Source organism: Geotrypetes seraphini, chromosome 7 (genome assembly GCF_902459505.1).
Source record: "Geotrypetes seraphini chromosome 7, aGeoSer1.1, whole genome shotgun sequence".
NCBI classification, from domain to species: domain Eukaryota; kingdom Metazoa; phylum Chordata; class Amphibia; order Gymnophiona; family Dermophiidae; genus Geotrypetes; species Geotrypetes seraphini.
The window spans coordinates 141,955,491-141,975,129 of record NC_047090.1 but is presented as its reverse complement, the minus strand read 5'-3'; the positions used below and the strand labels follow the sequence as shown (position 1 = coordinate 141,975,129).

General features: G+C 43.2%; 1 protein-coding gene across 3 annotated transcripts in view; it reads right to left on the bottom strand.

The window, feature by feature from the left end:
• Nucleotides 1-19,639, bottom strand: part of AP5M1 (adaptor related protein complex 5 subunit mu 1) — a 34,261-nt gene that overhangs the window by 7,347 nt on the left and 7,275 nt on the right. For 2 of the 3 annotated variants that reach the window (XM_033951322.1, XM_033951323.1), the window contains 3 exons: nucleotides 3,988-4,127; nucleotides 1,448-1,533; nucleotides 1,236-1,354 (listed from right to left, as the gene is read on the bottom strand). In XM_033951322.1, the coding sequence (XP_033807213.1) occupies nucleotides 1,236-1,354; nucleotides 1,448-1,533; nucleotides 3,988-4,127 (345 nt within the window). The remainder of the gene's footprint in view (nucleotides 1-1,235; nucleotides 1,355-1,447; nucleotides 1,534-3,987; nucleotides 4,128-19,639) is intronic. The other variant, XR_004540076.1, reaches the window with a different exon arrangement.

The window sequence follows — 19,639 nt, the reverse complement described above, 5'->3', positions numbered from 1 at the left end:
TAGCAGTTCTGAGCTCTTTAGGGAGGACGGGATAGAAAACAAAATAAATAAGGGATCCTTTTACTACGGCGCGCTAACCGATTTAGCATGCACTAATTAATTTAGCGCACGCTAAATGCTAACGCGTCCACAGAATATAATGGGCACATTAGAATTTATCACACGCTAAATCGATTAGCATGTGCTAAATCGGCTAGCGAGCCTTAGTAAAAGAGGGGGGGGGGTAAATAAACAGTATTGGTTAGTCTAAGTATATTTTTTTGCTTTTCATAAATGGTTTCTTTTATAATTTTATTCATTACGATGAAATTGTATGTGCTCCATAGGTCAATATATACTGTATACCTATGGGGTTCTTTTATTAAGGTGCACTAGCAGTTTTAGCGTGCACTACAATATCGCACGTGCTAAACGCTAATGCCTCCATTGAGTTTGCTTTAGTATTCTTCGTTTAGTGTGCGCTAATCTTTAGCACACTCTAAAAACGCTAGCACACCTTAATAAAAGGAGCCCTATATCTATCTAACTATCTATCTTTATATATCTATACATATCTATATATATACATATATATATATATATATATATATATATATATATATATATATACACACCTATCTTTTTTTATATAACTTTTTTTGCTAGTTAAATGGCTTAAGTTTAGATTTAATTTTCCATTGTCTTTAATAATATAGTTATATACTCTTGTTATTACATGTATGTTTTATTGCCATTGTGAAAATATTTTTTATGGCTCTTATTTCTGATGTGTTTCAGAATATTGTCTGACTCCCAAGTCATGTGGTAACTCTACTGAAACACGGCCTGTGTCAGATCTTTGTAGCATTGTGATTTTTGTTTTAATTAAAATCTGGTATTTATCCCTTGGTCTCTGGAATTTCTTTGGTCCACTGATAAATTTGGGGGAAAGAAGTCCATGAGCCATGCTCCACACTTGCTATTTGTGAATATATTTCAATGGCATCTTTTCATAACATTTGGTCAAAGGGCATCATGTTACAACTTTATTGAGAGAACACTAACAGCAGCAGAGCTGTAAAGCTACCAGAATCAGACAACACAATTAAATAGTTCAAATGACAGGACTATCAGTGGATGCTAACAGTACAAATCAAACCCACACACAACAACATATGTAACACATATGTTTTGTAATAAAAATCATATCTGAACCAGGAGCTTCAAATAGTATATGACAAAAAAGTAAAACTTACTTTAACATAGGCAGTGTTCCCAGTACAAATAGGATTAGATGGTTGCTGAAGCTGGCTCACTGAACCAAAAGTCAGAGTGCCAGTAAGAGAAATCTCCAAAGATTTTGGAAACTTCTGACCTGAAAATTTATATATATATTTCTGATTAAGCACAAATAAAATGATTAACTGAAATGTAATCAAAAGGAAATAACAGTAAAAGTAATACTTACCGATGACCCAAACCAATACACCCTTCTCCCGTAATACTTCCAGCTGGCCATAACTAAGTTTATGCTCAAAGTGTGCGATGGAACCCCTACAGCACAATAATAAAACACATTAGCAGTGGAGCAGTGTAAATGTGCCAGCAACCGAACATCTGAACAAACACAGAAAAATATATTTGACTAATTCTAATACAGATCCTGCTTCTATAAAGACTCATTTCATTTTCAAACATTAAATAGATGAGGAATTTGTACAAACTGCAAAAGAAAAAAAAAGCAGCAATCTAACACATCAATGCTTTAAAAATTCTTAAAAGGTTGATGTACATATTTGTTCAGTGTATGGCTCCAAAGCTGGACCCGTGGGAGGTAATCATAAATGAGTGCTTAGACTAGGGTGGGCTGGAAGATGCCGATTTTATAAAACACCAGCATAAATTCCGCAAAGATAGTGTAAATGTCTGCATGTAGACCACTGAACTATCCCCCCTCCCCTTTTTTACAAAACCATGAAAGCGCTTTTTAGCACTGGTTGGCGCATTGAATGCTGTGCGCTGCTCTGATGCTCATAGGAACTCTATGAGCGTCGGAGCAGCGCACAGCATTCAGTACACTGACTGGCGCTAAAAAACACTTTTGTGGTTTTGTGAAACGGAAGGGGGGGGGGTGTATATGTGTTTGGGTATGGGCAAGAGCAAAGTGGAAATGTCCAATCAGATTGGTGCACAAAAAAGTGTCTTTCAACTCATCTGATAAATCCAATGGTCTTTATTAATCCAAATTAGCTCATACATCCAAAGCAACTCAACGACTCGACATGATCATGTTTCGGCCACCCGGCCTGCATCAGGAGTCTTAGGAGTCTCTGGGTATCAAATAGTCTCAAATGGTCTAAAGCAAAACGAACAAACCGTTGCTCCGAATCTGTAACACCACAGAATAACACAGCTTTGCAAAGCTCCTAAGACTCCTGATGCAGGCCGGGTGGCCGAAACATGATCATGTTGAGTCGTTGAGTTGCTTTGGATGTATGAGCTAATTTGGATTAATAAAGACCACTGGATTTATCAGATGAGTTGAAAGACACTTTTTTGTGCACCAATCTGATTGGACATTTCCACTTTGCTCTTGCCTGTTTGATTTTGTGGAATTGCTTCCCCTGTTTTATTGTGTATGCATTTAGGTATTTCATAATCTATGCACATGCTTGGTGACTCAATCCAGGCTCTGGTCAGACCATGGCCCTTCGAATGCATACAGTAAAAGCAGGTCTGGTCATGCCATTACATGTATTGTATTTATACGCCTGGTGCAACTTTATATCAGCAATGGCAGTGGCGTAGCAAGGATGAGAGGTGCCCGGGGTGGTGGTGCCCCTCCCCCGCCCTCTTCTCCGTCCCCCCCACCCCCATTTGCTCCTTCCCCCGTATCTCTAACATTTCCGGCACGAGCAGCAACCCCAACCTGCTGCTTGCGCCAGCGTTAGCTCTTCCTCTGATGTCACTTCCTAGATACGGGGCCAAGAAATGACATCAGAGGAAGAGCCAACGCTGGCGCGAGCAGCAGGTTGGGGTTGTTGCTCGCGCCGGGAACATTAAAGAGGTACGGAGGAAGGGAAGGGGCGCGCGTGTGGGGAAGGAGCAAATAGTATAGGGGAAGGGAAGGGGTACACACATGTGCGGTAGTGGGGGAGGGGGGAGGAGAGGAGGACAGGTGCCGGTGCCCCCACCAAGATGGCGCCCGGGTCAGACCCCCCCCCTGCCCCCACTCTTCTTTCCATGCCACTGTAAGAGGGTAATTTTACAAGTGGAGGCTTAGATTTAGGCACTAATCATGCACCTATTTAAATCTATTCTATAAAGAAAAGTATGCACCTACTTTTCTTTACAGAACAGTGGTGTAAGTGGCAAAAATACACCTATATTTAAGGTACAAACACTTACATCAGCTATACAGCTAAGCACATGCTCATTCTTTGATTGCAAAAGACAATGCGTAAATTATAACATTCTATAATCTAAGGAAATACTTTACAGAAAGGGTGATGGATGTTTGGAATGGTGGAGATGAGGCTATATCTGAATTTAAAAAAGTGTGGAACAGGCATATAGGATTTCTTACAGGGAGGAACAGACAGTGGATGATAGGCTGGGCAGATGAGATGGGCCATATGGCCTTTATCCACCATCATTTTCTCTGTTTCTATAATTTTATAATTTACACATGTTTAACGCACTGGTTTCTAGCTAAGCAGTATTCTGTATGTATATGCCAAACTGTGATGGGGGAAGCGAGACTATCCACAGAGGAATTTCAGTTTAAAAGCCCCATGTGACATAAATATCTAACAAAATGGGAGCCTTGTTCAGGGGGATAGGCTTAACAAAAGGAAACCCCATTGGATGGGATGATGTGATTTTTTTTGTGGGGCTTTCATTTAAAATTGACCTTGCAGGCCTGTGGAAATAATGACCCCCCCCCCCCAAGTTGGCAAGTCTGATGATCTGTCTCAAAATTTGATATTAGAATGCTCCCATTATTACCTGTTAAAAAAAGGTATGCGAGCTTCACAGTACTCAAACCCGTTTTTTACACTTTCATGAAGTTTTAAATTTACTGTTATTTTTAACTTCAATTCTTCTTCTTGCATCTGGTAAAATCCCAAAATTGGTGGTACAGGCACCTAAAATAAAGATGATAAAAGTTAACATTAATATATCCATGATCATCACTTCTTTCCCAACATCAGTAGCTACTAGAAATTCATTTATTAAGGAGGAAAAATCACTAAGTAAATTTAAAGGACTGTTAAAATGCTGTTTGTACAAGGATAAAACAAGAGCAAACAAGACAAAACTGCAGATCTGTACAAGACGTAGGCAAAATTTGTGACAAAAAAAATTTAAATGCAAACCCTTTACCAATCAGGGGACCCGACACTGTCCGTGTTTCGGGCAAACCTTCGTCAGGGATCCAAAGTATGGGCGACGTCAAGATCCGTCACTGTAATAAGCCGTCGGGTCCCCTGATTGGTAAAGGGTTTGCATTTAAATTTTTTTTGTCACAAATAAATTTTGCCTACGTCTTGTACAGATCTGCAGTTTTGTCTTGTTTGCTCTTGGTTGTTTTTTTACTGCAGTTTAGGTTGGAACTCTTCTTTTTGTTTTGTTGGTTGTACAAGGATGCCTTTGAAACCTACCGTATTTTCACTCATATACCGCGCACCCGTGTAAAACGCGCACACGGGTATAGCGCGCGGGGAACACAAATTTATGTAAAGAAATTTTTATATACCGCGCACACCCGTATACCGCGCATGCCGCCCCGACTCTCCCGTCGCAGGACAACGGTAGGAGCTTCTCCATGATGGGGGGGGGGAGGCTGTGGGGGTGCGAGCGGTCCTTCGGGTTGCGAGTGCGAGCGGTCCTTCGGGGTGGGGGTGCGAGCGGTCCTGCGGGGTGAATTGGACGTCGGGGGGGGGGGAACTATGTAAAAAAAAAGTTGTAAAACGCGTTCACGCCTATAACGCACATGGTTATGCACGGTTTGTAAAATCGTGTATAACGCACGCGTTATATGCATGAAAATACGGTAATCGTCGGATTCTCTTTTGACCGTTCTCTGCAGAAATTCACGTATCCTCTGTCTTAGGTTCCGAGAAATTAAAAATTACCCTCCCTTTGTACTTACCCTTCATGTTTCCTTTACTATGCTTATAGTAGTTCTCCCTACTTCCCTTATGTATCAGTTCATAATGTTTGTGTGTTTGTTGTAGTTAATAACTAAGACCTTGTTTTTAATTGTAAATCGCTTTGAATTCAAAATTTTAATAAAACTTGAAACCAATGGAACTTATTAAAATAAGGATTTTTTCCTTTTTTGTGCTTACTGAACAAAAAAAAAATATTGAATAAGGCTCAATGTTTAAGTACAGTAACAAGTATCACCTTTAAACTTGTGCTTAAATAAGTTACTAGTTAAAAACTCATCACCAGAAAGTGCAGAAAATGATACTGTGTATCTATAGAATGGCAACTTTTCATAGGCAAGAATCAGTTTTGTACAAATTAGAAAGAAGGGAGCAGATGACCAAGCCCATCCAAATGGAACAGACCGGGTAGAAAAATATTCTAACTTTTCCCCCAAAACTATTCTGGGAGAAGTGAAGAAAAATGATATGTTGCAGCATTTATTCTGCTCTGCTTCTTGTTTGGTCATGTCAGCAGACAATCATTTAAAAATTTCTATTTAGGGCACTGCCTCCAATACATGCAATCCCTCTCAAGAATGCTCATTAGTAGACATCCTGAAAACCTAATTGGCTGAGGAGTCCCCAGGACAGGTTTGGGAATCACTGATTTAGTGAATGGATTTACTACTGAATGATAAGCATCCTGCAGTGTTACGTTCTCTACTGCATGGGTCCCGGTTCATCACTCCTTTGGACCATATCGGGATACAAACCGTTTATGTTTAAGCAATACTTGTTGAATAAAGACTTGGCATCCTGTACATCATCTCTACAGTTTTTCCCTTTTGTTCGTTTTTTGTTCTACTGCATCTCTTGAGTTTTTTGTTCTACTGCATCCCTCTTGAGTACTAAGATCTGAAAATAAGGTGTTTGTTTGTTTTTAAATTGTCCCAGCTAAATGTGAAACATTCAAGGAAGGGGTAAAGACCTCAGGCTCCCCTCAGTGTCAGGTCAAAAGCGCGCTGGGACAAAGGCGCGCCCAGACAATTGAGCACAGTGCGGAGGCGCGCGCCGCTCAAAATTACTGTTTTTAAGGCTCCGACGGGGGGGCGTGGGGGGGGAACCCCCCACTTTACTTAATAGACATCGCGCCGCGTTGTGGGGGCGTTGTAACCCCCCACATTTTACTTAAAACTTCACTTTTTCCCTGTTTTTAGGGAAAAAGTTAAGTTTACAGTAAAATGTGGAGGGTTACAACCCCCCAAACCCCCCCTAACGCCGGCGCGATGTCTATTAAGTGGGGGGGTTCCCCAACAAAACCCCCCATCGGAGCCCCTAAAAACAGTAATTTTGAGCAGCACGCGCCTCCGTGCTGCGCTCAATTGTCCGGGCGCGTCTTTGCCTTTCGCGCCGTTGTCTATGAACCCTCCCCTCAGCTCATTTCAGTACAACTATGCGCTGATCAATTGTACGGGTTGTCATTTTAATCATCGGTCTTAATTACCTCCTTCCTCCTTTTTAATTTAAGAAAATAAATATGGAACTTAGCTTTAATCTTTGGAATTCTGACCCCGATTCCAAAGATTAAAGCTATGTTTCATATTTATTTTCTTAAATTAAAAAGGAGGTAATTAAGACCGATGATTAAAATGACAACCCATACAGTTGATCAGCGCATACTGTACTGAAATGAGTTGAGGGGAGTCTGAGGTCTTTTTACCCCTTCCTTGAATGTGAACACAGTTAGCTGATGTTACAAAATAAAAAAAATTTGATATTGATTTTGAATACACGCTCAACTCATTGGTTGTTATTTAGTAAATAGATGCCATTGAATAAAACAGGGCCTGCAGTAAAATAATGCAGGTTATTAGAATTATTTAGTAACTAGCTGTAGGTATTACTTCCTTTAGTTTACTGTGAAAACAGATCAGCCTCTTCTCTTTTACTACTTCTAGAATGACAAAATATGGTAAAAGATCTCTGATGCTATGGCTGAATGATCTGCAATCAGGGGTGTCTAACCTGTGGTCCCGTGAAGTATTTTGTGTGGCCCTGATCGAGGGAGATGCAGGGTTTTCCTCTGCTGCCCCCGGGTGTTTACCGTCTTGCCGGCTCCCTCCTCTGTCTTGCTGCAGCATTTTTGCGGCCCCAGAAATTTTTTTTCGGCCCAGGGAAGCCAAAAGGTTGGATGCCCCTGCTACATGAACATGTGAGGATGAACAGCTGAAGAACTGGCAAATAAGGAAAACTGTATCATGAAAAAACAGAGTAAATGAGAAGTATCGAGGGTAAAAGGGGAGGGGGGAGTCACTGATGTAGCAGTATGATCCCCTCTTTCAGATCTGTCTATGGGGGAAAAAAAGGTGAAAAACCGTATCTGCCTTGTAGTCCAAAGAACTTGTTCATGTTGTAACTGCTACTGAAATTCTAGAGCAGGTTGCCATAGGACGTGAGGTGAGAGAAAGTTTTCTCAGCCCCTTCCTCTATCTAGAAGCTTCGCTTAGCCTGGAGGAATGGTTATTCCCGGTTCTTCTGAACAGACAGACAAGTGATCATAGAAACATAGAAATAGACGGCTGATAAGGGCCACGGCCCATCTAGTCTGCCCACCCATAATGACCCTCCCCTACCTTTCTCTGTGAATAGATCCCACGTGTCTATCCCATTTGGCCTTAAAATCGGACACGCTGCTGGCCTCAATAACCTGAAGTGGAAGATTATTCCAGCGATCAACCACCCTTTCAGTGAAAAAGAATTTCCTGGTGTCCCCGTGCAGATTCCCGCCCCTGATTTTCCACTGATGCCCCCTTGATTTTCCACGGATGCCCCCTTGTTGCCCGTGCAGATGAATGGCATCAGTGGACAGGTTCGGACAGGGTCTGTAATGTTGTGGTCTTGGAGTCCCAAAAGTCAACATTGTCAAGGGATGTTGCTTGAAATGAGGTTTCTACTAAGCAGCAGGAGATGGTGACATACCACAATATCATCAGATTTTTTATCATCAGATTGTTGAATCTTCGGCTCCCTCGGTTAAGTCTAACGTAACATAAGAATAGCATTACTGGGTCAGACCAATGGTCAATCAAGCCCATCCTCACAGTAGCCAATCAAGGTCATTACCAAGTTTATTTAAAAATTTGTTATACTGCTTAAAATAATTCTAAGCAGTGTACAGGCTTCATAAAAATAGGGTTATACATACAATTATAATCAGTGGACGTACAAGAGACTAAGGGCTCCTTTTACAAAGGTGCGCTAGCGTTTTTTACGCACACACCGGATTAGTGCGCGCTAGCCAAAAATCTACCACCTGCTCAAAAGGAGGCGGGAGCGGCTAGCGCACACGGCAATTTAGCGAACACTATTCTGCGCGTTAAGGCCCTAGCATGCCTTTGTAAAAGGAGCCCTAACTGATGGACAAGAGATAGAGGGTAGAGGGAGAATTCCATTAAATCAATAGGACAGTAAGACGGTTAGGGATAGAACAGTAGGAAATAGCAAAATCCCAAAGTGTAGCGACATTCCATGCTATCGATCCAGGACACACAGTGGTTTCCCCCATATCTTTCTCAATAACAGATTATGGACTTTTCCTCCAGGAAACTGTCCAAATCTTTCTTAAAACCAGCTATGCTATCCACTCTTACAACCTTTGGCAACGCATTCTAGAGCTTAACTATTTTCTGAGTGAAAATATATTTCCTCCTATTAGTTTTAAAAGTATTTCCCTGTAACGTCATCGAGCGTCCTCTAGTAATTTTTGACAGAGTGAAAAATCGATCCACTTGTACCCGTTCTACTCCACTCAGGATTTTGTAGACTTCAATCCTATCTCCCCTCAGCTGTCTCTTTTCAAGTTGAAGGGCCCTATCCATTTTAGTCTTTCCTCATACGAGAGGAATTCCATCTCCTTTATCATCTTGGTCGATCTTCTTTGAACCTTTTCTAGTGCTGCTATATCTTTCTTGAGATAAAGAGACCAGAACTGAACACAATATTCCAGGTGAGGTTGCACCGTGGAGCAAAACAGAGGCATTGTAACATTCTTAGTCTTGTTAACCATCCCTTTTTAATAATTCCTAGCATTTTGTTTGCTTTTTATGCTGCTGCTACACATTGGGCAAAAGGTTTCATTGTATTGTCTACAATGATGTCCAGATCTTTTTGTTGGGCACTAACCCCCAAGGTTGACTCTAGCATCTGGTAACTGTCATTTGGATTATTCTTCCCAATGTGCATCACTTTGAATTTGTCCACATTAACTACCATCTGCTGCTTGGATGCCCAGTCCTCTAATTCTCTAAGGCAGTGGTTCTTAACCTTGTTGGAGGTACTGAACCCCACCAGTTTCATATGCGTGTTCACCAAACCCTTCTTTATTCCCTTAGTTTTGCCGGAGCTAGACTAGAATTACTCAACTTGGCATTGCAAATCATGCAATTAGGACGCTGACTCCCATCACTTTCTGAATCCATATTGTACATATTCGTCCGACCACTTTCGTATTTTGCTCGACATAGTTAGTAAGGGATTAAAATATTAAGATAGGTATCACACGACGTACCATCACAACAGTTACAATTTGACTACTGTGCACATCAAATCCCCTGCAGCACAGATAGGCCAAGCGATGTTGCGTGATCACCTGCAGCCAATTATGGACAAGCGGGATGTATCATCACGAATCATAAGCGCTTTGGTCACGTTCAATCATCTATCAGTTAAATCACAAATTTTGATCAGGAATTGATTGATGTATATAAGGCGTTAGTTACAGATTGATAGATCAAGAAACCTAGTACATGATCAATCTTGATCAAAATCACTGAATAACTGATAGATGATTGAACGTGACCGAAGCACTATATGAGTCGGAGGTATGTTTTGATCTCCACCGAACCTGCGAGACTGACTCACCGAACCCCTGGGGTTCGGTCGAACCCAGGTTAAGAACCACTGCTCTAAGGTCTGCCTTCAATTTTTCCACAATCTGCATGCATTTTAACAACTTTGAACAGTTTAGTGTCATCTGCAAATTTAATCACCTCACTTGTTGTTCCAATTTACAGATTATTTATAAATAAGCTAAATAGCATCGGCCCCAGTACAGATCCATGTCTAAACCTAAAAATATTTCCCTTGAAGGTATATAGAAGGTGACTGCTAATTTTCAGAAGTCTTTGTTCTCAAAATATACAGATGCTTCAAATGATGTCTAGGATGGGTGTAAGAGTAAGTGAACCAATCAGGAGTCTACAAATGTAATTAGGGCATCTCTATTAGCAAGTAATTAGCTCTTAGAAATACAATCTACTAGACCCTTAGGGCTAGATTCACAAAGCAAACCGATCGTGTACCGATCAGTTTGCTAGCCCTTTGCGACCCAATTTCCCTCCAACCCGATTCACTAAGGCCTATTGCAATCCGATCCTGATCCTCCCATGAAAATTAGTAAAACCCCATGTAAAATAGCCAAGCGATTGATTCACTAAAAATTGCTTGGCTATTTTGAATCGGGTTTTACTATTGGCAAACCCGACTGCTGCAGACCTGTCAATAACTGAGTTACCGACAGGTCTGCAGGTTTTTTGATAGGCCTGCCTGTCTTTTTTATTCATTTTTTTTCCTATGGCACAGATATTGCAAAATATCTGTCCCATTAAAAAAAAAAAAAAAAAAAAGACAGGCAGACCTGTCAAAAAACAGCCGAGGGCCGCCCCCCCAACAAATGCAATTCCTCCCCCCGCGACCCACAAATACCAAGAGGGATGCCCACTTCCTCCTGCCACCACCTGATGCTGGCCTCCCCGCCCGTGCGAATATGGCAGGAGGGATGCCAACTTCCTCCTGTCACCAACCAACTCACCCCCTGACCAGCAGGGCCTACCCCCGGTCCAAAAATCACCCGGATCTAAAAGTTGGGAGGAGGGGTGCTCAGTCCCTCCTGCTCTGTAGGCCTCCCACCCCCCAACCCAGATCTGACAGGACCACCCCTGGGCCTGGCCCATCCTCGGCCTGAAAATCACCCATATCTAAAAGATGGGAGCAGGAGGGGTGCTCAGTCCCTCCTGCTCCGTAGACCTCCCACCCCCCCCCAACTGAACCCGAACCTGACCGGTCGGTCCACCCCCGGTCCGGCCAGGCACCCCCCTACCTCCAAGTTTGGAGCAGGAGGGGTGCTCAGTCCCTCCTGCTCCTCCGGATTCCAGCAATGTGTCTGCCTGGGTCTTAGGCCCCACCCCAGTGCATCATGTGATGCACAGGGAGAAGCCTAAGGCCCTGATTGGCTCAGGCGTCTCAGACCCCTCCCAAGGGGTCCCTGATTAGCTCAGATGCGTCAGGTCCCTCCCAAGGGGGGAGGCGCCCAAGACGCCTGAGCCAATCAGGGCCTTAGGCTCCTCCCTGTGCATCACATGATGCATCGGGGCCAGGCAGACACGTTGCTGGAATCCGGAGGAACAAGAGGGACTGAGTACCCCTCCTGCTCCCAACTTGGAGGTAGGGGGTGCCTGGCTGGGCGTGGGCCATCCAGTCAGGGGGGTGGGAGGCCTACGGAGCAGGAGGGACTGAACACCCCTCCTGCTCCCAAATTGGAGGTAGGAGGTGTGTCTGGCTGGGCTGTCCAGTCAGGTCCGGGTTCAGTCGGGAGGGGGGGGAGGCCTACGAAGCAGGAGGGACTGAGCACCCCTCCTGCTCCCAACTTTTAGATATGGGTGATTTTCGGGCCGGGCCCGGGGTAGGCTGGCCGGTTCAGGTTCAGTCGGGGTTGGAGGCCTACGGAGCAGGAGGGACTGAACATCCCTCCTACTCCCAACTTTTACATATGAACGGTGCCGTGCCAGGGGTGGGCTGTGCCTGTTGCAGGAGGGAGGCCTACAGAGTAGAAGGGACTGAGCACCCCTCCTGCTCCCAACTTTTAGATATAGGTGATTTTCGGGCCGGGCCTGGGGGTGGGTTGGCCAGTTCGGGTTCAGTCGGGGTGGGGGGCCTATGGATCAGGAGGGACTGAACACCTCTCCTGCTCCCAACTTTTTAAATACGAACGGTGCCGTGCCAGGGGTGGGCCGTGCCTGTTGCACGTGGGAGGCCTACAGAGTAGAAGGACTGAGCACCCCTCCTGCTCCCAACTTTTAGATATGGGTGATTTTCGGGCTGGGCCTGGGGTGGGCCGGCTGGTCCGGGATCAGCTGGGGGTGGGGGGGGAGGGGAGGCCTATGGAGCAGGAGGAACTAAGCACCCCTCCTGCTCCCAACTTCTAGATATGGGTGATTTTCGGGCCAGGCCCGGGGGTGGGCTGGCCGGTCCGGGTTCAGTTGGGGTGGGAGGCCTACGGAGCAGGAGGTACTGCTACCCTATTTCTCCAAAATAAGACCTATCTCAAAAATAAGCTCTAGCTCTAGCATGATTTTTAAAGATGCTCCTAATATAAGCCCTAACTGAAAAATAAACCCTAGTTAAGATCGACCCCAGAAGCCCCTCCCAAATGTTCCCGACACTCCCTGTCCCATCCCTGACACTAGTGCTGCCCGATTTGCTGAAAAAAATCAGACTCATCAATTCAGCAGCCCCCACCCCGCTGCTTTAGGAGACCTTGGAGGTATGTCAGTCTCACGGTGGAAGGATCGGGGGTTCTGCTGTACAAGGGGATGGGTGAGAGGGGAGGAATGATGCTGCACATGGGGGGGGAAGGAAAGAGGAAGAATTGGGGTAGAGGCGAGGAAGGGAGAGATGATTGTTGCACACACAAAAAATAAGACATTCCCGAAAATAAGCCCTAGTGCATTTTTTTGGACCCAAAATTAATGTAAGACACTGTCTTATTTTCGGGGAAACACGGTATCTATATAGGTAGTGGTGCTAATATATGGAGAGTGTGATCCCCACGCTAGCTTTATTCATTTTGTTAGCAGTCTTAAGCTAAACATATAAGTTATCTGGCTAGTAGTGGAATATTCTGATATCTGGATCATATGTTCATCCTGCCCTCGCTCAATCCTAAACCCAGCTCCTTCTTATCATGCAGATGTGCCTAGACGAAATGGGAATATCAGGAAGAGTGTGGACCTGGTTCCAAGGTTTCCTAACCAAACGATCTTATCAAGTGGTCCATGAAGGAAATTACTCTGAACCCTGGAAAAGCCCCTCGGGAGTCCCACAAGGTTCCCCCCTATCTCCCACCTTGTTCAATATATACATCTCTTCCCTAGGCCACCTTTTACAAAACCTTAACCTAACTTATTACATATACGCAGATGACATCTCCATAATAATACCAATAACAAATGTGACCTCAACCAATTCAAAACATATCTCCTCCATCATGCTCGAAATAGAAAAATGGACTTTAAACTTCAAACTGAAATTAAACTCAGAAAAGACAAAGATTTTCCTTGCTAGCCCAAACGAAAAAATCTCCGCAACTACAATATATGTAAATGGCCATGATCACCCAATACTAAAAACCATAAAAATACTGGGAGTCACCCTGGACACCCACCTGACCCTGACCGATCACATAAACTCAGTGACAAAAAAATGCTTCTTCATCCTTTGGAAACTGAAAACTATAAAAAAATACTTCGACCCGCTATCCTTCAGAATATTGGTACAATCACTGATTTTATCCACCTTGGACTACTGTAACATTGTCTACTTGGGAATATCTAAAAAAAATGTGAGAAAACTGAGAATAGTTCAAAATACGGCCATCTGTCTAATATTCGGACTAAAGAAGAGCGATCATGTTAGTCCATTCTACAAACTCCTTCATTGGTTACCAATTGAAGCACGAATTTTATTCAAATTCTCCTGCCTCTGCTATAAACTAATCTGGGGATTGGCCCCCAGCTACCTACTACCTCACTTCGAATTCCACTCCTCTATTAGGCCTACCAGAAACGGTAACCTTTTCACCTACCCAAATATCATAGGCTGTAGATATCGTACCTTCTTTGATAGAACATTCAAATTCCAAGCAGGTAGACTGCAAACTTGGATAGGCTACTTCACTGATGCCGCCAGAGAATCATATAGTATCTTTAGGAACGAACTAAAAACCACCTTGTTTAAGAAATTTATAACCTAACCAGACTTCTCCCCTAAAATCGGAGCCTCCTCCCATCCCAAGGAGTCCGTCTACCCTCTTCTGCCAAAATTTCTACCTTTAATTGTTACCAGTTTTCCCATTGGTGCCCGTCCTTCGTTCAAATGTACCAAGTTTAACAACTTACTTCTCATCAACATGTTATGTTATCTTTTGCACCTTTGTAATTCAAAGCGCAAACTCCTTTCTCTTCTCCTACTTATGCTCTGAATACCATCGACTGTATAATGCTACTCATTGTGAAACTGTGTAATACACAGACCCTGTAACTCTCTTGTTACTATCACTAGATGTTCAATGCTATACTCTGTAATTCGCTGTCTGTACAGTTTCTCTTCATTGTAAACCGCCTAGAAGTCGCAAGATTGTGGTGGTATATAAGAATAAAGTTATTATTATTATTAACCTTGGTATTCAGATAGATCTCATACATATTTGCTTCAGAAAACCTGGCTCAGTTGCAGGCCTCAAGGACCAAGGATGAGCATTCCTGGATAACTATCAATGTTGTTTAGTCTAATTTTCAGCTCAAAACTCTCTGTATAAGACCTAAAAATCTGGCTGCCAGCAAATGTATAACCTCCTTTGAATAAGGCCTGAATATTTCTGTCTACAGGAATAAGTATTCTATACCATAACGGTTAAACCAAACTGTGACTAAATTAACAGAGAGAGGCTTTAAAAGATATCACTGAAAGCAGACATTCACAAATAAAAACACTGGGTCATCAAGAAACATATTGTGCAACTAGCTGGAACCTAGTGAAGTTCATCAGAGGAGCCTGTTCACTCCCCCTTGTTGCCATTAATTTTCAGCTCAGTTCTCAGGATCTACCGAGCCAGTCAGATTTTCAGGATACCCTTAATGAATAAGCACGAGAATGTATGGAAATCTCTCTCATGCTTATGTCCCTAGGAATAGATTCAAAACCTCTGCACCCAGCTTGAGCCCATCATCTCTGTCCTGAATACCTGGCCCTCCCATTACAGCCCCAGCATCACACTCTCTCTCCATCCTCTCCCTTCACTACTTCCCTTCCTGCTCCCAGTATTGCTCTTTTCATCGCCCCTCTCCTGCTCTAGTGATCTCTCTCACTCTGAAGTCGATAAACTGAGAAGACTGCCTCCCTGTGAGACCTGCACAGACGAAGACAGACTCTTCTTCTCCTGCAGCTCCTCTTATGTGGCTCTAAACGCTTCCTCTGAAGCCAAAGTCCTTGGGAAACGAGAGGAGAGGATTGATTAGAGTATTCCTCTGCTTTATTCTCTCTGCTCCCGTTTTCACCCTTCACGCCTCATCTCTGAAAGCTGCTGCCTGTAAGCAGAGAGGCCGAGAACAACAGGAAGCAGATGGACATTCTCTGCAGGGCACCAGCTACTAGCACTAGAGTACCAGCCCAGTAAACTGTGAACAGCAACAACACAGAATAGCACCAGGACCTAATACTTTTCCATATTATTAACCATTCTGTACTCTTGAATATTAGTTATTCTTGTTTGCACTATTTTATATTATTTTTTTCCTTCTCTTAAGCATGTTTATACTACTTTGACAACATGCAAAAGTTTGTCATGCTAATAAAGCTTTCTGAGCCAGAATCTGAGAAAACTACCAGGAAGGGAGAGGAGAGAGAGAGAAAGAATGTATATTCATTAGGGTATCCTGAAAGTCAGACTGGTTTGCAGCCCCTGAGGACCAAAATATATCTCCAGGGGTTACCCCCACCTCTTAATGTCAAGCAGAGCCATCCAGGAGGGTAGAAAGAGAATTGGTGTTACCACCCAGTGCCCCGTTCCCGCACAGTAGCCACACTCCCTGACCTGCTGCAGGGCTCAGAAACAACAATGATCCTCCCTCCTGCTGGCAGAGGGCATAAGAGCCCAGTGTGCTTTGCTGCTGCAGCATGGGAAAAGCAGCAAGGAGTAGAGAAGGAAGATGAGAGAGAAGGACCATCGTTTGTTTTTTTCTCATGCTCCTTCCATCCCCGCTATCACACTGAAGAAGTGTGCATATAGATTTCTTATAGGCACAGGTAGTAGGGATATTTTGAAAATCCAACCAGTATGTAGCCCTCGAGGACCAGAGTTGTACATCCCTTGTATTTTTATAGGGGGGGGGGGGGTGCCCAGTTTCTTCCAGCACAAGCAAAACTAGGACAAGGATCTGGTACCACGAGTCTTCATTTGCAATTACTCAGAATGTTTCAACCTTTATCTTAGAGCCCTCTCAACTCATTTTGTCTATCACAGCAGCAGCTCTTGGTCATATAGGAGGACTCCTTCCAGAATCTTGCCACTCAGTCACTAGGGGGCTGATTCTATATAAACGGCGCCGAAATCGACCGGCGACTAGAAAAATGGTGCCGGCCACATGTCAATCACACTTAGGTGCTGATTACAGAATTGCAGCTAGTGACACCTACGTAAAAACTTAGGCACCTGAAATGCAGGCCAGAGTTTACATTTCAGGCATCTAAGTTTTTGGAAAATCACACTTAGTGGATCTAAGTCACGCTCTACCCACAGAAATAGCCACTTAGGTGTTAGGAGCCACTAAACACCATGTGATAGGTACCTATTTCCCAATTATTTTTTTTCTATGATTATAGAGGCTATTAAGGGTATTTTGCCAATTAAGTTAGGCGCCCTTTATAGAATCAACCCCTATGTGTCATTACTGTACATATCTTGAGATTTTATCCCCTTTCCTCCATTCCTTTCTCCAAGGACCTGTGAATGCTAAAGAGTTCCTAGTCCCAATCAGCCTAAAGAGCAGAAATTCCAACCTGGGAATCTAACCCAGGTTCACCACATGGCAGTTATCTGTCAGTGAGCCAACCCCATTTCTAAAGAATCTTTTAATGTATCCCTGAACATACACTTCCGTTTTTAAAATACGAGGGTTGATTCATAAGTCATGGCAACCATTATGTAGCATTATCATACGACACAATTTTATTTGGCATGCTGATGAGAGCTAAGCCTCAAATATCTGCTAATAATAATAAGCTTTTGATGATATTGACAGCAGTTGCCATTCAACAAATAACGTATAACTGGAAAGATTGTACAAGGTTGAATTATTGTTTCTGGTGGAATTCAGTATGTCATGTGTTTAAAATGGAAAGAGCGTTGGCAGTTCAAAAAGGTTACTATAATAAATTTAAGGATGTGTGGGGGCCATTTTTAAATGATTATAATGAATAATTTACACTTTTCCCAATTTTAATTCTTACATGTGGATCGGGGGGGGGAGGTTGGATTTCTATTAATAATATATATGAATGATAAGATATTATATTCATGTGGTATATTTTTTGTTGTATATGGAAGTGGGAGGGGGTGGGGGGTTATATCTTTTTGTTGTACGATATGGTAGATTTTCAAGTGATATTGTATTCTAATTGTTTGATATTTACTGTACACTTGTTGTGAATTATAAAATGAATAAAGAATTAAAAAAAAAAAAAAGTCATGGCAACAATTTTTTTTTTCAGAAATGCATTTGAAAGTGTTTGACATGCACTTCTTAATGAGAGATAAAGGCAGCGGTCTCTGGTAGGAAAGAAACAAAAAAATACGACATTTGAAATCCTCGTTTTATTAACAAACAAGTAATAATTAAGAACATAAGAATTGCCGCTGCTGGGTCACATCAGTGGTCCATCATGCCCAGCAGTCTGCTTACGCGGCAGCCCTTAGGTCAGACCAGTGCCCTGAGTCTAGCCTTACCTGCGTACGTTCTGGTTCAGCAGGAACTTGTCTAACTTTGTCTTAAATCCCTGGAGGGTATTTCCCCCTATAACAGCCTCCGGAAGAGTGTTCCAATTTTCTATCACTCTCTGGGTGAAGAAGAACTTCCTTACATTTGTACGGAATCTATCCCCTTTTAACTTTAAAGAATGCCCTCTCGTTCTCTCTACCTTGGAGAGGGTGAACAACCTGTCCTTATCTACTAAGTCTATTCCCTTCATTATCTTGAATGTTTCGATCATGTCGCCTCTCTGTCTCCTCTTTTCAAGGGAGGAGAGGCCCATCTAATCTCTCACTGTATGGCAACTCCTCCAGTCCCTTAACCATTTTAGTCGCTCTTCTCTGGACCCTCTTGAATAGTACTGTGTCCTTCTTCATGTACGGCGACCAGTACTAGACGCAGTATTCCAGGTGGGGGCGTACAATGGCTCAGTACAGCGGCCTGATAACCTTCTCTGATCTGTTTGCGATCCCCTTCTTAATCATCCCTAGCACATATTACTAGATTTGTAGGAAAGACATGACTTATCAAATTACTGGGTACTGCACAGAGAATGACATGGGGGCAAAGTATTTCTAAACACTACACCTAGGCACCAGGGTCAGTATACTCCAATAATTCAACTCAAATCAGAATCCTACACGGAAAAAGATACAGACTCTGCAACACTAAAAGGCTTTAATCGCATACATTCATCATCAACACAACATAGCATACACCAGCAAGAAGAAAAAAAGAAAAGAAAAAAGAAGTGGAGAAAAAGGCCTCAGTTCGGCTTCATCTGACCAAAAAAAAGCTCCACTCCTTCAAAGACACTACTCCTGCATGTAAACCAAAAAATGTATGAAAAAAAGCACTGTGTTAGCCTGCAGAGTAATATCAAACAGCACGCCGGGGCACTCACGCCCCATATGATGATATCAGTGGGCTAGTGAGAGCTGTAGCACTACGGTCCAGGATATAGCATAAGAGGCAGTTAAACAGGAAAAAAACCCATTTAGCTGCTACTGGCATCCAGACAGTTCACACTTCAAAACTTCTCCTCCAAAGCCAGGCAGCCCATAAACCCAATGGGGAACCCTCCGTTTCGCTTCGTATCGCTGCGTCAGGGGTGTAGGCTCCACTGCTGCACAGCTGCACATGCATATTTTCCAGACCCACCATGCTTCTCAGGCTCTCAAACCACTTCACCGATCAATACTGGAGCAAGGAGACGCCACAGCAATGTGCTGAAAAATCTCACAAGCTCTGCCCCCTAGTGCAATCCACCAATGGGAGTCTCTCAAGAGCTAAAGAAGGCCGCCCATTCAATCCGGGCATTTAATCCATCAGGTTGAACGGATTGCAGCAAATAAATCCATCTTTGCTCCTTCTGCCAAAGACGACGTCTCCAATCCCCACGTCAAATAGGAAAGGCCAAATGCTCGATCACAATACATCGCAATGCCCCAAATTCATGATGAGCCTGCAAACAATGCAAAACCAAAGGCTCCTCAAGACGTTGAGTGTTCCAACAAGATCTATGTTCAATTAGTCTGGTCTTAAACTGACGATATGTATGTCCCACATAGATTTTTAAACAGGGGCACATAATAATATATATCACCCCTTCTGTTGAACATGAAGTGGAACACCGTAGCTTGT